The sequence below is a fragment of the Engraulis encrasicolus genome, chromosome 11 (genome assembly GCF_034702125.1).
Source record: "Engraulis encrasicolus isolate BLACKSEA-1 chromosome 11, IST_EnEncr_1.0, whole genome shotgun sequence".
Lineage (NCBI taxonomy): Eukaryota > Metazoa > Chordata > Actinopteri > Clupeiformes > Engraulidae > Engraulis > Engraulis encrasicolus.
In genome coordinates this window covers 30,502,220-30,519,719 of record NC_085867.1, presented here as the reverse complement: position 1 = coordinate 30,519,719, position 17,500 = coordinate 30,502,220, and the positions used below count along the sequence as shown (strand labels likewise).

At 42.5% G+C, this 17,500-nt stretch overlaps 2 protein-coding genes across 5 annotated transcripts in view; both read left to right on the top strand.

Moving 5' to 3' along the window:
* tln1 (talin 1) overlaps positions 1 to 13,219 on the top strand; it is a 163,871-nt gene extending 150,652 nt beyond the window's left edge. Inside the window, exons 53-57 of the mRNA XM_063210405.1 lie at positions 376 to 501; positions 1,068 to 1,130; positions 1,735 to 1,917; positions 10,162 to 10,287; positions 11,926 to 13,219. Coding sequence (XP_063066475.1) covers positions 376 to 501; positions 1,068 to 1,130; positions 1,735 to 1,917; positions 10,162 to 10,287; positions 11,926 to 12,060 — 633 coding nt within the window. The 3' untranslated portion in view covers positions 12,061 to 13,219. The remainder of the gene's footprint in view (positions 1 to 375; positions 502 to 1,067; positions 1,131 to 1,734; positions 1,918 to 10,161; positions 10,288 to 11,925) is intronic.
* A 2,003-nt stretch (positions 13,220 to 15,222) lies between these two features.
* tpm2 (tropomyosin 2 (beta)) overlaps positions 15,223 to 17,500 on the top strand; it is a 31,025-nt gene continuing 28,747 nt past the window's right edge. For 2 of the 4 annotated variants that reach the window (XM_063210398.1, XM_063210399.1), the window contains exon 1: positions 15,224 to 15,484. In XM_063210398.1, coding sequence (XP_063066468.1) covers positions 15,371 to 15,484 — 114 coding nt within the window. In that variant the 5' untranslated portion in view covers positions 15,224 to 15,370. Of the gene's footprint in view, positions 15,485 to 17,500 lie in introns of all 4 variants that reach the window. The other 2 variants (XM_063210400.1, XM_063210397.1) reach the window with 2 other exon arrangements.

The following is a 17,500-nucleotide window of genomic DNA, read 5'->3' as shown; positions in this document are numbered from 1 at the left end:
CGAGGTATGGACGTAAGGTAACCCTTACAATTGTAGTAATGTACTGTGCGTACGTGTTGGTCAGCATGCAAGCATGCTCATCACATTCAGCATTCAGGATCTGTCAATCATCACCATTTCTCTGTTCCTCAGACTCTCTCTCTTTCTCTTTCTCTCTCTCTCTCTCTCTCTCTCTCTCTCTCTCTCTCTCTCTCTCTCTCTCTCTCTCTCTCTCTCTCTCTCTCTCTCTCGCTCTCTCTCTCTCTCGCTGTGTTTCTCATGGTCTCCATGTCTGTCTTGCTCGGTCTCCTATCACCTAACAAACATTATATTTACCGGTATATAAATCGCCCTCTTCATTCACATGTCTTGTCTGCCTGGCGTCTTGTCCCGCAGGAGGCTGACGAGAGCTTGAACTTCGAGGAGCAGATCCTGGAGGCGGCCAAGTCCATCGCCGCCGCCACCAGTGCGCTGGTCAAAGCCGCCTCGGCCGCCCAGAGGGAGCTGGTGGCCCAGGGCAAGGTGAGGCTCACAGTTGTCACAACCCCAACTCAATGCTGCTCCTGAATTTCCCCCTGGGGATCAATAAAGTTACTCTACTCTACTCTACTCAATACATACACACCCACACACACCTACATATAATATATGTATAAATATATATATAAAAAAGTATTGTTATTATTATAATAATAATAATAATAATAATAATAATAATAATAATAATAATAATAATAATAATTATTATTATTATTATTATTATTATTATTATTATTATTATTATAAAGGCCCGGACATCTCATGTATCTCATGGGAGCAAGACCAAAATGAAATATAAAAAATGAAGACTAAGTAAGCTTCCATAGAGTCAATGGACACATCTCACAACTCTCTACAGTGCCGTGCCGTCATTACCTTATACATTAATTTATACTGTTAATATATAGTATACAAGAATATATATCAATTTAAACTTTCCTCCACTCTTCCCTCCATCCCTTTTTTGTTTCTTGCCTAATCTCTCTCTCTCTCTCTCTCTCTCTCTCTCTCTCTCTCTCTCTCTCTCTCTCTCTCTCTCTCTCTCTCAGGTTGGAGCCATCCCTGCCAACGCCGTGGACGATGGCCAGTGGTCGCAGGGTCTCATTTCTGCTGTAAGTTTCCGCTCGAAAAAACTAACTAGCTGCTAAATTTCTAGCATACCCCATCTCATTGCTCGCGCTAGTTCAGGCTGGTACAGAGAAAGGGACACCAAACCAATAATTAGAGAGGCTGGATGTGTATTTATAACTTAACAGATGTACAGTCTGTGGAGAGAACAGCAGTGGACAGAAATATCACAGACGTGACATTGTAATTACAGTGACTTGCCTAAAAAAAGTTCGTAGCGTTGTAGACTATAAGTCAGTGGCTTAACTGAGTGCTAATTCTACTGAGTTTTCTATCAATTGGCATGAGCTCAATTTTGTTTATTTTTAACTGCCTCTGTGGTGTTAGAATGTGCTAATGAAGCAATGAGTGCTATCCTTTAATGTATTTTGATTAATGATTAGGCTGATTGATGATGAGGGCTACACTTCAGAAAGGCTACACCGCCAGTATTCAGGGACTGTAACCAATACCCTGTAAATAAAAGTGTCAGCTAAGTGTAATGTAATGTAATGTAAGGAAATGTAATGTAATGCTGTCTCAGTCAGACCTTAACTACGTGTAAGATCTTCAGGTTTTATTGTGTGTGTTTTTCATCACTCCCTCTAGGCACGTATGGTCGCTGCTGCCACAAACAACCTGTGCGAGGCGGCTAACTCGGCGGTGCAGGGTCACGCTAGCGAGGAGAAGCTGGTCTCCTCAGCCAAGCAGGTGTCCGCCTCCACTGCCCAGCTCCTGGTGGCCTGCAAGGTCAAGGCGGACCAGGACTCCCAGACCATGAAGAGGCTCCAGGTCAGTGGCTGAGCAGTCTGGGGACAGGGACGGAACTATAGTGGGTGGGTGGGTTTTCAACCAGAACACCGGATTTCCTGGTCAGAATGGCCAATCAGAAACACCTTCTTCATATCATGATCAGCATGATATTGAGTAGACATGTCTGATTAGCCATTCCGACCAGGAAATCCAGTAATCTGGTCGCAAACTGATGGTTGAACATGTTTCAAGTCCGTTAAACCATGCTCTATCCATAAAATGTACAGCACCTGCCCTGAAGTGGCGAGAGGCAGGTCCTAATTGGTGAAGACCACATTCTGTCCTCCTCTAATCTTCTCTTGCCCCCAAAGAGAGAAGAGCAAAACAACCACATGTTGAGTTAAAAATCACCAGGCTTTGTTGCTTCCGTTCCGCCATGACGCCCATTGTCTTTGATGTCCATTTTTACTTCTGTGAAACTCATCCTGTTGTCTTGTCTTCCTGTTTGCCTGTCTGTGGCCCGTCAACAATAAAAGGTGTGGTGTGACTGACTGCTGTGCTAACTCTGGCATAGAGCAAAAGCTGCTGCTCAACAATAGCCAGGAGAGGGCTGAATGCTAAAGCTAACGCTAGCCAGGGCCAAGAATAGGTGATGGCCTCTTGTTTCTAGTGTTACACATGGCTGTTCGTATGTGTCCAGCTGTCACCTTGGTTTTTAGTTGGGCTAAATTTAGAAGCTACCCAAGCTCTCTGGGCCACTGTCTATTAAGCAGGNGGGGGGGGCGTTATGTTTCAGTACAATGAAGTACAACTGTGCTTCTCTCATTGCTCATTGGCATCATTGGCTTCAGTGACAGTCCAGCCTCCCCTTAGGTATTAGCGGTTGTTTTTAGCCCTGACTGTGATCTCACAATTTGGGCGAGTTTGTGAAGTCGGCTGCGGGAAGGGGTTGCCAGCTGTCTGTGAAAAAGATATGGAACACTTCATTGTTGCGGTGGTTCTGGGGGTCCTCCCCCATACATGCAATTTCCTGCATTTTTACCAAATTGTGACCCGTTTCAGCTCAACACGGAACCGTACTTTTATTTCTAAATACAGGACAAGTCTGTATTTCAAGGGACAGCTGGCAACCTTAGATGCGGAGCAACTGCACTCCTCCAAACCAGGTTCTTGTCTACGTATATCGTCCATCCCCTAGCAAAAACAAGGAGGAGCCCTCCAATTCATAGTTATAGTGTAGGCTTCTTGGGGGGAAATAGCATGACATGACATCTGTAGATCTGTATCAGTTAATATAGAGTATTATACACTAAGTTTTGTCATGTCAAGTCAACAAAGAGTAGGACCAATGCTATGAGTGTTAAGTTTGACTCCCAAGTGTTGAATTAACACTGTAAAATTCCATGTGTATCTATTGCAGCCTAGCAGACAGCGCTAGCTCCATGGAAATGAAAATGATGCTACTGCCTGCCTGCCTTCCTAGCATCCTTCTAGCCGCAGCGGCCCCGAGGGACGTCTCCCGTTCGCCTGCTCGCTCAGCTCCACTCGACGCAAGATATTAGATTCTACCTCCCTCAATATTCCCTGCTCTGCTCGAGTCTTAATTCTCCCCGCGTAGCCTAGCTACCGTGTAGCACAGCTGCTCCCTAGGTAAAGCCCGCCTCTTCTCTTCCCCAGATTAGGTTTCTCGCCCGCCTGTCCCCTCACCTGCATCACCTCACAAATATCGGAGTTGTCAGTGGAAACTGTAGCCCTCTCCTCTCTCATCCCCTCCCCTCTCGCATTCGCACCAGAGAGTTTTAATTACCGCTAAACGGCGGAGGAAGCTGAATCAAGAGTTATGATAGGGGACTGCTCAGACAGGCTGCTTAGTGGAGAGATCAAGCTCACTTGATCACTTGAAATGTTATTTCTTCAGGTGTGAGAAGTTTCTGAGATGTGGGTGGGTGGGTGGTTGTGCACGTTTGTTTTTGTGTGTGGGTGTGCCTGTGTGCATCTCGGGTGAAGAGAAAGCGACAGGTGGTCCAGTGGTCTAATGCAGGAAGCTTAATGGAGCCTAACAAAACCAACTTGACATAGCTAATGTCATATTTCAGTAGTATTATTAGATTGTCTGAGCGTTGTCTGAGAATACTGTGTCTACTATACAGTGCCCTCCATTATTATTGGCACCCCTGGTTGAGATGTGTTTTTTAGCTTACAATTATTATTATTTTTCTCTAAATAATATGGGACCTTAATGGAAAAAAAAGAGAAAAATCCAACCTTCAATACAAGTGCATTTATTCAGTGGGGAAAAAATCCAACATAAATAAATAATTATTTGACATCAAATAACGTGTGTCACAATTATTAGCACCCCTGTTGTTAATATTTTGTACAACCCCCTTTTGCCAACAAAACAGCACCCAATCTTCTCCTATAATGTTTCACAAGATGGGAAAAGACAGAAAGAGGGATCTTCAGCCATTCCTCTTTGCAGAATATCTCTAAATCATCCAGAGACCTGGGTCCTCTCCTCTGTACTCTCCTCTTCAGCTCACCCCACAGGTTCTCAATGGGGTTGAGGTCTGGGGACTGAGATGGCCATGGGAGGAGCTTGATTTTGTGTCTGGTTAACCATTTCTGTGTAGATTTGGCCATATGTTTAGGGTCATTGTCTTGCTGAAAGACCCAGTGACGACCCATCTTCAGCTTTTTGGCAGAGGGCAACAGATTTTGATTTAAAATGTCCTGGTATTTCAAAGCATTCATGATGCCATGCACCCTAACAAGCTTCCCAGGGCCTTTGGAAGCGAAACAGCCCCACAGCATCAATGACCCACCCCCATACTTCACAGTGGGTATGAGGTGCTTTTCAGCATGCGCATCTTTCGTGGCACGCCAGACCCACTTAGAGTGTTTGTTGCCAAAAAGCTCAATCTTGGTCTCATCTGACCAAAGCACACGGTCCCAGTTGAAGCCCCAATACCGCTGGGCGAACTCCAGACGTTTGTGTTTATGATTGTGGGTGAGGAAAGGTTTTCTCCGTGCATGCCTCCCAAACAGCTTGTTGGCGTGTAGACAGCGCCTGATGGTTGATTTGGAGACTTTGTGACCCCAGGATGCTACCATTTGTTGTAATTCTGTAACAGTGAGCTTTGGAGATATTTTGATTTCTCTTACCATCCTCCTCACTGTGCGTGGTGGCAAAATAAACTTGGGTCCTCGTCCAGGCTTGTTTACCACTGTTCCAGTTGTTTTGAACTTCTTAATTATTCCTCTGACAGTAGATATGGGCAGCTGCAGTTGAGTGGCAATCTTCTTGTAGCCTCTGCCTGACCTGTGAAGGTCGACGCACATCTGCCTCACTTGTATGCTGTGTTCCTTTGTCTTTCCCATGTTTAAGAGTGGATAAGAGAAATGGCCTCGGTGTCACGTCATATTTATACCCCAGGGAAACAGGAAGTGATGAATTACTAATTAAATGTTCCTACATACTCTGGTAAACTTTGTAAACTACTGTAGAAATGACAGAAATGCTTCAATTCTATTTATTTCCTGGGAATTGTTAAGGATGCCAATAATTGTGGAACAGGTGATTTAATGAAAAATAATTATTTTTTAGTCAGGGATTTTTTTATTTTCCTACAATTCATTTGAGTTGAAGGCTACATTTTCCTAAAAATTTTCAGTGTGACAGTATTCTTCTGCAATAAACATTTTATTTTAAGGCTTTTAACACATCTCAACCAGGGGTGCCAATAATTATGGAGGGCACTGTATATAGTACGTACATCAGCCTGTATCTAGAGGCGTTTTGATGAATGAATTGTAAGCAGCTGGAGAAATTGTAAGCAACTGGATTTCTCTTTGGAGTTTACTTACTTTTGGAGTTCACTTAGCACAACTCCTTGGGTTAACATAGTCTGGAAGGAGACTTATATTCCCATACCCATCACTCTCTACACATACTGCATGGACCAAATATAGACATTGCTGTAATTTGAAGTGAGGAAACGGCTTGACAGCTTTTCTGACCCTTTGTGTTGTTTTGGCCCAGGCACATTTAAAGCTAACATTAGCTTAAAACGTCACTGGATATTTACATTCAAGACGCACAAAGGCATCTCCGGAGCTCATTCACAGCTGCCTCTTTTTTTTTTTTTTTTTTAAAGAGCCTCTTGGCCTTGAGTTGAGTTTGCCTTGTGGAGCGGAGCACCTCATGTCAGGGCCGTGCTAACCCTGGAAGGCTAACTAGACTCATAAATCAGGGGCTCCAAGACAGCAAACAGCCAGCCACCACCAGCAGCAGGCGGTGGAAGGGGAGGCCCACGGTGCGTACTGTGTGCCCCAGCAGGGTGTCCTCTCTCCAGCCTTCTCCCCTTCTCCCCTTCTGCACACATGTCTGAGTGTTCGTCAGCACATTGAATTGCATTTCACTGATTCTTGAGAAAGTGGCTAAAACAGGTTGTAATGTTGACAGAAAACAACAAAGTGAATTACAAAATTATATGGTATATCCTCGTAGACTAAGGTCTTGGCTTTTCAGAAATGCACAAGGCCAATCTCCCCATTACGTATTTTTTTCAGAAATCAGGCTTTTCTCCGATCATACCTTGTTTTTTGTCAACACCGTCAGACACAATTAAAAGTTATTCAAATTGTATTGATTTGGTTGCATATGTATCTGGAGTTTTTAAGTGATTATGTGTATTTTTTGGTTCACACATATGCCTTTAAATGTTGAAAATTCACTTTTGTTCTATTTTAATACTGTTTCATGTGTTCTAATTTTAAAATATGTACCGTCATACGATGCTTACTTAACGCCTAAATACAACAAACAATTTTTTTGTAATTTCACAAATATTCGTGTAGGCTTAAATTGGCTATTACTTTGATATTTCAACAACTCCTAAGGAAAATGTTGTAAGCACATTCCTTTAAAATGTCCAAAACTCCTACTTACGGTGGTGACTTAAGAACTGACGGTGGTGACAGAGTGGTGAAAGTGGCCTAATTAGTACTTGCATTTAGCTAAATAAATAGCCCTCTCAAGTCAATGGCATCTTGCATAAACACTTTATTTTTGTGTGTGCACAGTATGAGCATGTGTTTTTACTTCATTAGTTAGATTATCTAGGAAGTAAGCCACTGGTTGTTGAAAATGTGGTTAAAAACAGCTTTTAAGTTGTTCAAATCCAAAATATAGAGGTGTATTATCATAGATGTAGGTCTTGGCTGTGCAGTGAATGTATTGCCCAAGCTCCCCATGTTTAAAATTTTTCATAAAATGGGCTCTTTCTTGTTTTGTCAACAGCGGCAGACAGAATTAGAAGTAAAAACATATGTTTACTTTGAAAGTGAATTACTTTAACAATTCAACATAACTGTAGATACTTATTGTATGCATATTCCTAAAACATGTCAAAAACATGTAAAACATGTGTACTCCATCAGATGTCACCACCGTCAGGTTTTCTGACAAAAAAACCTCCAAATGCACCTCAGTGGTGGCTAGAGTATCATTTTGGATCACAATTATTACTAACATGCCTAGTAATGTTTCATTAACCAGCACAATTTAGTAAAATATGGAACAACATGATGAGCAGAACAAAATCTGACGGTGGTGACATCTGACGGTGTGAGACAAAAAAGCACTCTTTTAAATATTATGCATTGTTTGTTCACATTAGCCATTTCATTTTCGCTCTGTTTCTTGGGTGCTTCATACCTTTTCTGAAAAAAATATATTTGTTAACATTAATGTAATACAATACTATTAAAACCCCCGACGGTGTTGACAGTTTATGGTTGGGAAAGTACCAGTGTCCAAACAAATTAACAAATTGAGGACAAAATAATAAACTTACAGGAGCTTCAGTGATGGTGAAGTAGGCAGTAGAGCTAAAGGTTTGAAAAGGGGTCCTCAGTAATGAAAATTACCTTGTGCATACCTGATTTTATTGTCTTTTAGAAAAAATCTGACGGTGGTGACCAATGTGCTGGACACATTTTGAGCAATCAGTAAATAATAGTAAATATTGTTTTACATCCACTATGTGCACATCTGTACAACCACTTTAATATGGTCTTCCACATCATGGTGATATTGTTCAATTCTGTTAGTGATTTTTGTATTTTAAGTCAATTGAAATGATGATGCCAGTCCTTGGGACAGGCGTTTTTACAGGGTGTGGACAGGTTTATAGCCATGAAAAGTAATAAAATTACACTTAAATATTTCAAACAACTGTGTATTCGTGTGACAGACCCCTTGGCCATTACCTGGGTTCATTTTGTTTGTGAAAATTTAGTTGATTTTCAACAGAATTAATATTTTACTGCAGGGACATGTTTTTGCCAAACTTTCAAGAATCAGTGATTTACAGTATGTATGAAATATACAATAAATGCATATACACATAAATACTATACAAATAAAATGGCCTCGCTTTGCCTTGCTCCTGTGCAGCTTGAACACCAGAATAAGGAAAAGCAAAAGGAAAAAAAATGTGGACATTCAGATAGGCTGTTTGCAGAAAGGCTGCCGTGTGTGTGTGTGTGTGTGTGTGTGTGTGTGTGTGTGTGTGTGTGTGTGTGTGTGTGTGTGTGTGTGTGTGTGTGTGTGTGTGTGTGTGTGTGTGTGTGTGTGTGTGTGTGTGTGTGTGTGTGTGTGTGTGTGTGTGTGTGTGTGTGTGTGTGTGTGTGTGTGTGTGTGTGTGCGTGCGTGCGTGCGTGCGTGCGTGCGTGCGTGCGTGCGTGCGTGCGTGCGCGTGTGTGTGTGTGTGTCTGTGTGTGCGTGTGTGTTTTGATTCAAGTGATTCACGGCTACTGCCTGGGCTTCTTCACTTCAGTATTGCCTTTTAAAGCCATCCCCAGGCAACGGAGGTTTGAAGAGTGTTATGGTTGACCAGCGCTTCAGGCAGATTCTAGCCTTCTTATCCCTCCAGAGAGGGGAGGGCAGGAGGAGATGAGAGAGAGAGGGACAGAGAGTGAGAGAGAAAGAGAATGCAAGAAGGCATGGAACTGATGTGAAGTCAGATGCAAAATATCTGCAATCCATTACAAAAACTTGTCAAATTTCATTTTTGAGTATGAAAGTCAAGACCAAACAAACTGAGATTGACAAATTATTAAGTTACTTAATGTATAGAAATACAGTCTATCTTAGTAAACCCATCATAGATGGATATGAACCCTTCTTTGTGTCCAGGAGCGATTCTGGTTTTGATAGGACCACTTTTTCTACATCATTTAACTACAGCTTAATATAACTCAATTGAAAGCATTTAAAATCTGAGAAACCCTGTCTTTGTGCAGGTTTTTAAGGGAGTGAATGATTGAGGATGTGTGCTTGCTTGTTGTGCTGGGGGTATCTTACTCATGCTTGTGTTGTGAGTCAGTTCGTCGACCACAGCTGACGATTTCCCAAAACAGGAAAGAAAGTGGCTGAACTATTTGGGAAAATCATCCGATTCTCACAATGGGCAGCCTAGGGGACGTATCGAGGCCCTAACCACAAGAGTTGGCGTGTTTTTAATCCTGATGAGAATGACTGAGCAAGCAGTTGTGTGCTTTGAAGTCTCGCCAAGCGAATCAAATATCCACCGAGAACAAGAACAGCTTTCCACTTATTTTGTCATTTCCTAGCTCTGGCCCATGACGCAGAACTGCTAGACCAGACACCAATTCCTCCTAGGCATCTGAGAAATGTTACTGTAGCCATTGTTTGTAACTGCATGTATGCCCGAATTCTCAGTCACCTAGCTCGTAGTAGTGAAAAGAGCCAAGATGTTGAACGTCTTTGTGGAGTATTTATTTGTTTCAAGCACCAACAAAAATGTCTTGCGGCTTTCTAACTTAATCACAACATGAATTGCCCGACTTGACTTGTTCAACTACAGTATGTTTTTACTGTTTGTGGCAGTATGTGTATTATTTACTGTCTGTGTAGGCTTGTAGGCATGGTGGTCTTCCCTGAAGCAACCATGTGTTTTGATTGTTTGTTCTGTTGTTTTTGTTGTTGTTTTCTGCATGTGTGTGCAGGCTTTTGGGTAATGCAGTGAAGAGGGCCTCAGATAACCTGTTGGAGCATAATATGGGTGTTGATATATTGACTGTAATGAGTAGAGGTGCAAAACCCACACCAGAAAAAGAGGTGCTGGCAACAAGTAAAACACTTGCAGGAGGAGAGTGGAATAAACAAGTTTTTAATGTGACAACGTTACTGCCTGATTTTAATTGTAATGTATTGATTGTAATGGTCCTATTTGTTGTTGTTTTCCCTGTGTGTAGGCTGCAGGTAATGCAGTAAAGAGGGCCTCAGATAACCTGGTGAAGGCGGCCCAGAAGGCTGCGTTTGACGCCCAGGACGACCAGGCCGTCATGGTGAAGAGCAAGATGGTGGGCGGCATCGCTCAGGTAAGCAACAGGTCACGGCACGCGACACAGGTCAACGGTCTCCAGAAATAAGTGAACTCTGGTGTGGATCTATCTATCTATCTATCTATCTATCTATCTATCTATCTATCTATCTATCTATCTATCTATCTATCTATCTATCTATCTAGAAGAGGTGACTACATCCATTTGTGTCCTTGTAATATATTTTTAAACAAGTCACAAGAAAAATCTGTCTAAAGATATGGGGAGCACAAAGTTCAAATGGCAAATAAAACGAAATAGAAAAAAACAAAACTTTTAAGCACTTTTAAATGCTCTTATTGATATTCCTCTTTTGATCCTGATGCTGTTTTTGATTTTATGTTGACCAGCTACATTTTCAAATGCAAAAAGAAGCAGTTACTCTGTGATCTGTCCCAAAGTATGAATCTAGCATTAGGTTCCTGTTCCATAAGTACAGTCTTGTAGTCAGTCGTTTTTAATGGAGCACAAACATTTTTTTAAATCGTCCTCATCACACTACAAATGCCTGAACTTAAACACTGTGTAAACTTGAAGCTGTGCCCATGCATATCTAGCATAACTCCCTGTATGTGTAAGCACTTATGAATGTGAGCAGCGTGGGTGAACTGTAATTTCTCTCCAAACGATTGGAAGCGCTGCTGGAGCTGTATGTTTATTTTATGAACTACATTATGCGCTGGGAAGAAGCCAGTTCTGTTGTGTATATACTGTAGTCAATGCTAGTCCTGGCTGCTTTAATGGTGCCTCGGGGGAGAGAGAGAGTGGAGAGAATGATCCAGACCCTTCTCTTCAGGGCCAGTGGAGGTGAATGGAGAGAGAGAGAGGGAGAGACTGACTGAGTCATCAGACTTGAACCGTCTCACCTCAGTAGCATTGTGAAACGGAGGCCATAAATGGACTAAATCAGTGTTTCTCAACTGGTGGGTCGCGACCCAAAAGTGGGTCGCAGAGGGGTCATGGGTGGGTCGCGGAGCCGTGGTGTAAAAAAAATCGCAATTCATTGATTCGCTAAAAAAAAAACATCCAACTTTTCCTGCAACAATTTACAAGAGATAGTAGCATGCAAGCTAAAAAAATTGGGTCGCGACAGAATGAGAGTGGAAAATGGTGGGTCCCAAGACTGTTCCAGTTGAGAACCACTGGACTAAATGTCCACTGTACTGTTGCATAATAATGTGAGGACTTGTGACAAGCACTGTCTGACAGAATATAGTAACCAGTTTAAATAGTTCCACATGAGTTCATCAACGTTCACATTGTGGAAGGGATACGTGAATAAGCCTTGCCACTCAACTGGTTTTGGGAAGTGGAGCCTTTCTCTGTTGGTGTCTGAAACACAACAACATTAATTAGGTACTGTTTAACAAACTATGTAATAACATGTAGCATTTTCTACTTGCACCCTTACGTTAGGTTTAGGGTTTGGTATGAAGAATGCAAGTGAATAATATTATATGTTAATACATGTGATTACACTAAAATAGACATTGTGAAATAAAGACATTTTTCTATCTAATTTGGTTGGATGGATGGATGGATGGATGGATAGATAGATGGATAGAGAGAATACATATTGTTCCGTGCCATTTGCAGTACGTCTGATGGTTTTCTTTTCTTGTGTGTGTCCATCAGATCATCGCGGCTCAGGAGGAGATGCTGAGGAAAGAGCGTGAGCTGGACGAGGCGAGGAAGAAGCTGGCCATGATCCGCCAGCAGCAGTACAAGTTCCTGCCCACCGAGCTGCGGGAAGATGGACAAGACCAATGAGGAGAGGACGCCACGCCACGCCACGCCACACACACGCCGCTATAGCCTAGCCTACTGCTCTCTCTGGTTCACACACAGATACAGATACACACATAAAAGGCACACTTAAACAGATACATACACACATGCACACACATGCACACACATGCACACACGTGCAAACACCGACACACACCCACACACGCCATGCAAGCAAAGACAAATCAACGGCTTGGGTTTTCCAGCCTTCGCCACAATTTTATTATTATTATATATTTTTGTTGGAGAGTGTAACTATGATGATGATGATGACATGCACCATACTGGGCAAAGCAATTCTAAGAGATGAAATGGGGTAAAAAGTGAACAAATTTATCAGGATGTTTATTTTTAACTTTTTTCGGGTTTTTTCTTCTTTTCTTGTTTTGTTTTCACTGTTTTGTTTTCTTTTTTTGTATTTGTCACTTTTACAAGCATTGTGGTGCCATGACTTAAAACTATTTTGTTATTTGTTTCTTTCCTTTTCATTTGTTTGTGTCTTTTGGATAATGTATGCACAACTTATGCAAAATCGCTATGGTAACTGCGCTTGTAGTGGCTCCATGTGATTTCATTTAGCCTTAGACGATTCTATAGATTAGCATTTCTCTGGACCTAGCATGCATTGGGGGTCTGGCTGCGGCTACACATTTCATTTAGCCAATCATTTCACTTACGGGAGTCAAGTCAAAATGTTGGCCCCCATTTAACACGGCTAAGAACAATATTATATCAGTGAGCACAACAATGTTTTTAATAACTTCCTGTCATGTCCTTGTTTGTTTTTTTATTATTTTGGATCAACTTTTTTGGGGGGTTGGAAATTATGAAAGATAAAGTAAAACAGTATTTGTTCAATAGAAATGTCTAACATGTTAGTCAGGTTCCAAAGAGGATTGTTGTGAATGTTTGGGGCAGCCATCTTTGCCTTGGTGTCAGGGTGTCGACACACCCCCGAGGACTGTCAACTGCATCTAGTGGCAATTTGGACCAGCAGTGCAATGAGTACCTTTTTTGCGATGAAACAATTCAAAGAAAAGAAAAAAACATATCATTTTTTAAGAAAAGGAAAAAAATAATAAAGCTATGAATTGTGTTACAAATAATATCTTCTATTAAATGTCTATGTTAATAAAAAAAACAAAGTTTGTGGGTGTTCGTTTTCTATTAGTCTAGGCCAGTGTTTCCCAACCTTTTTTGTCTTCTGTACCACCAAGCCTTTTCGTTGTGCCATGAGTACCCCCTAAGTCAAGTTCTATACCGCTTTCTTTATCCCAATGTAACTGAGCTACATGTATTTGATAAAATTACATGTTTCCAAGTACCCCCTGCAGTGTGCTCGCGTACCCCTAGTGGTACACGTACCCCTGGTTGGGAAACACTGGTCTAGGCATCGGTCTCTCTGTCTTCCTGCGTGTAAACAGTGTCATGTTTGGAAAGCCATATTCTTTTCTTAAGTTGCTTCCTCATCCGTTGTCCTCCTGCTTACATCTGCTCAATGTTATGTAGGCCTAGTGTGGTGACCTTTCCACCAAGATGGGGATGTTTGATAGAAACGATTAAGCTCAAGAAAGTAGGGAATACCTGAATATTTTTTAATGTTCCCTTTTGTTTGAATGTTCCCTTTTTATAAGAAGACGGAACATCTGGGCATAGTGTTTTTGGAAGATTTAAACAGTCAGAGAGGTCTTGCTATTATGACATGGTGTCTGTCGTTGAACATATCAATGCATCCTAAAGTGCCTTCAAAACTGTTTTTATCATAGTGTTTGTGTTTATTCGTTCAAGTTTCCACCTTTCACTGTGCACTTATCCATTTGTCTAACTTAAAGAATGCCATAGAGATTTCACCCTTTTAAAAAATATTATTTTCACTCATGTTGTTCAGTGACTTGTAATTTTTGATACCCTTTAAACCTGTACCGTATGTCGTGCAATTGGGCCAGTTGTCCAAGTAGCACTGTTAAAGACCTATTTAAAGGGGTCAATAAAGTTGCTTTTTTGCCTAAAACAATAAATGATTTCCTCCTTTGTACACCCAAATAATGCTGCTGAGCTACAGGGTTAGTGCAGGGGCGTAGTAGCAAATTGTGGGTCCTAATGTATGCACAATCATCTCCAATGGATCCCCCAAGCCATATATCTACATATATCAAACCCTGTGACACACTTGTACCCCCCTGTACAACACCCCTGGGCTCATGTAGAGAAAAAATAGATAGTATGAACACTTAGGCCTACTTGAATATAAATACTGTACTTAGGGCCTAACTTATTGTGCTAAGTGGTATGAGCAGAGATTCTAAAAGTAGTCACTCTGGTATCAGCATTGGAAAGCCCATTGAGCTATCGCGTGACGTCATACCTCCCTCATTAAAAAAAAAACCTGTCGTTACAGCGCAGGGTTTTTTTTTTAATAAGGCGTCCACTCGCTGCACATCTGTCAATGCCTTGATACCAGTGAGCGTACATATCTATGCATTACATGAAAGTGGACTGCACACTCATGTCATGTGGTGTCTTATTGTTGCCACAAACTATGCACCACGCTAATTATGATTTTGAGAATTATAATTATAACTTGTAGCCTAAATAATTACAAATCAAGACAGAAATCTTGACTTTGTGCTGTGGGTAGATGTGGTATATCCAGGGTAGTGGTAGACTATTTGCAAATAAAAGTTGTAAGCCCTAGTATTTTGGATACGTGGCCGTGAACATTCAATGTATCGGGTATCGACACATCCATTGACTGTAATGTATTTCCTAAACTTTAAAATGTTTGCTTTTCAGTTAGATTGTTTCATATAATCGTATCATTTTACTCACATTTCGCACGCTGAAGTGCGCCTAAGCCGAATTCGCTCTAGGATGCTCCTCTCCAAGGCATCTTAACGCACTTCACGACACTGTAGCCTAATCCCTGAGGCGCACACACTGAAGCGTAAACTAAGTCAAATCAAAGGCTCCCCAAAGATGGACAAAATCTCGGTGCTAAATTCAAAGTCAGCTCGTAAGGGCAAATCGCAGACGCGCGACGTCACGGCCGGCCCATGGAGTGACTTGGACAGAACTTTCCAAAAAAGTCTAGCGCGCGCCTGGAGAGAATTCCTCCCTTGCGCATTACCCAATCCGAATACGCTCTGTCATCCCAGTCTGCTAGCGGTGCAGGTCCAGCTTACTTCTGTCCTCCGCTTCTCTTTCAGTGTTGTCCCCGCACAGTCGAGAGGCGCGCTGCGTTTTGTCCACCCGATTTTCTCCTGCTAATTAGGAAAACACCCCAACAGCAACCATGGAAGCCATCAAGAAGAAAATGCAGATGCTGAAATTGGATAAGGAGAATGCCATCGATCGGGCAGAACAGGCAGAATTGGACAAAAAGGCAGCAGAGGACAAATGCAAGCAGGTAAGCAGACTTCATGCCACCAAAGTCCATTGATTCTTAGTGTTTTTCCTCCACTTAAAGCACTCTGGTTTAGCTATTAAAGTCAAAGAAATGGCCTGTAGCTTCTGCTCCCCGATATTCCACACTCATCCTTATTCGAAAGTTATTCAGGGGAATGTCACACCCAGGAATTTGTCTGGCTGACCTCAAAAGCAAAGTGGAGCGAATGAATTGTCACACAATTGCTTTGTCTAGACATCTTTCAATGAATGGGACTGCTGCTTACTATCCTACGGTAATTAGTGTGGCACTTTGTTTTATTGCTCATTCCCCACTGGCCATCATCTGAAAAAGCAGCTTCACCTAATAGACAGTTATTCAGGTTGACAAAAGTGTACCATCAAAACTGATGTTGAGTCCAAGCTTTACGTACAGTGTTAATCCAAGAAGGTGTGCAACACATGGAATTCCCAACTTTCCACGGTCAGTTATTTTACAAGGTGTGGCCCCACTGCTAGTAATCAGAGTGGCTGCCTGGCTGGCATGTGGGGGTGCACAGGGTGTTAGTGTGGGTGTATATACGGTGCCGAGGGCTTATGGCCTTGATTATAGAGAAGGGGGGCCCCCTCTTTCTCAGTGCCCCCTGTGTGTGTGTGTGTCACACGTTGGGCTTATTTGATTGAATATGACAGGGAACAGCAAGTGGCCAGCAGCACAGAGAACACCAGACCAGAGCAGCCTCACAGCTCAGCCAGCTCGTTGGGAGGTTATAATAGGCAGTGTCACATTCTCCGTGTGAAGGAGTTTACATGCCATCGCCAACCTCATACTGTCAAGCCATAAATCTGTGCCTACCTCTGGCGATGGGCGCTTTAAAAATGACCCCTCCAAAAAAGAAATCCAGGATTTCTGTTAAAAAAAAGACAAACCACAATATGTGGTGATGATGATGAGTACGATTTTTTTGTGGTTCTGGGAGGCCGAATCAAGTATGTGAGGTTTTGCTAACCACTGGTGGGTGTTATTACAGCCAAAAAGTTCTGTGTGTGTGTGTGTGTGTGTGTGTGTGTGTGTGTGTGTGTGTGTGTGTGTGTGTGTGTGTGTGTGTGTGTGTGTGTGTGTGTGTGTGTGTGTGTGTGTGTGTGTGTGTGTGTGTGTGTGTGTGTGTGTGTGTGCATGACAGGGAGGCATTGGGGGAGATGGATGAGGTTCCTCGCTGGTGTGCGACAGTGGGGTGGGGTGGGGTCGGATTGAGTCAAGTCGAGTCGAGTGGGGTGGTTGTCAGGATCCTGTTGTCTCTAGTTTCCATTACTATATCAGTGCGGACCTTGGTACCGTCTTGACACCTCAGGTGTGAAGTCAGTCAGTCAGTCTCTCGGTCTCTCGTGTCAGTCTCTCTGCTCTGTGTGACCTGTTCTTCCAATCTCTCTGCCTTGTTCTTTCAAATTCTATTTCTCTATACTCTTCTGCCTTGTTCTGTCAATTTCTCTCTCTCTCTCTCTCTCTCTCTCTCTCTCTCTCTCTCTCTCTCTCTCTCTCTCTCTCTCTCTCTCTCTCTCTCTCTTCCTTATGGGACGTTACATTTTTGATCACATCACTGTGTTGGGATATTTGGACTTTTATTTGGAGACTGCGTGCCGTGTCTCTTCCCATCCCTTATAGGGAGACTCTTTGGTGTCGTGCAACCTACGAGAGACAGAGACAGAGATATAGAGAGAGACAGGCGGAGAGAGAGAGAGAGAGAGAGAGAGAGAGAGAGAGAGAGAGAGAGAGAGAGAGAGAGAGAGAGAGAGAGAGAGAGAGAGAGAGAGAGAGGAGTGTGTCCTTGAACGCATGCCAATCCCCCTGTGCAGTTCCGTAATACAATAGAGGCCGTGGCCCGTGGAGGTATCGGATAGCTAATGTCCACATATTTATACTTCTGCACGCTGGCAGGCTATCAGAGGAGCACTCTTCACAGAAGCTGAAGAAGCGCCTTCATCTCCTCATCTTTTCTCATAGCACTCGGATCTGTTTGTCATCCCTTTGACTCCTTAC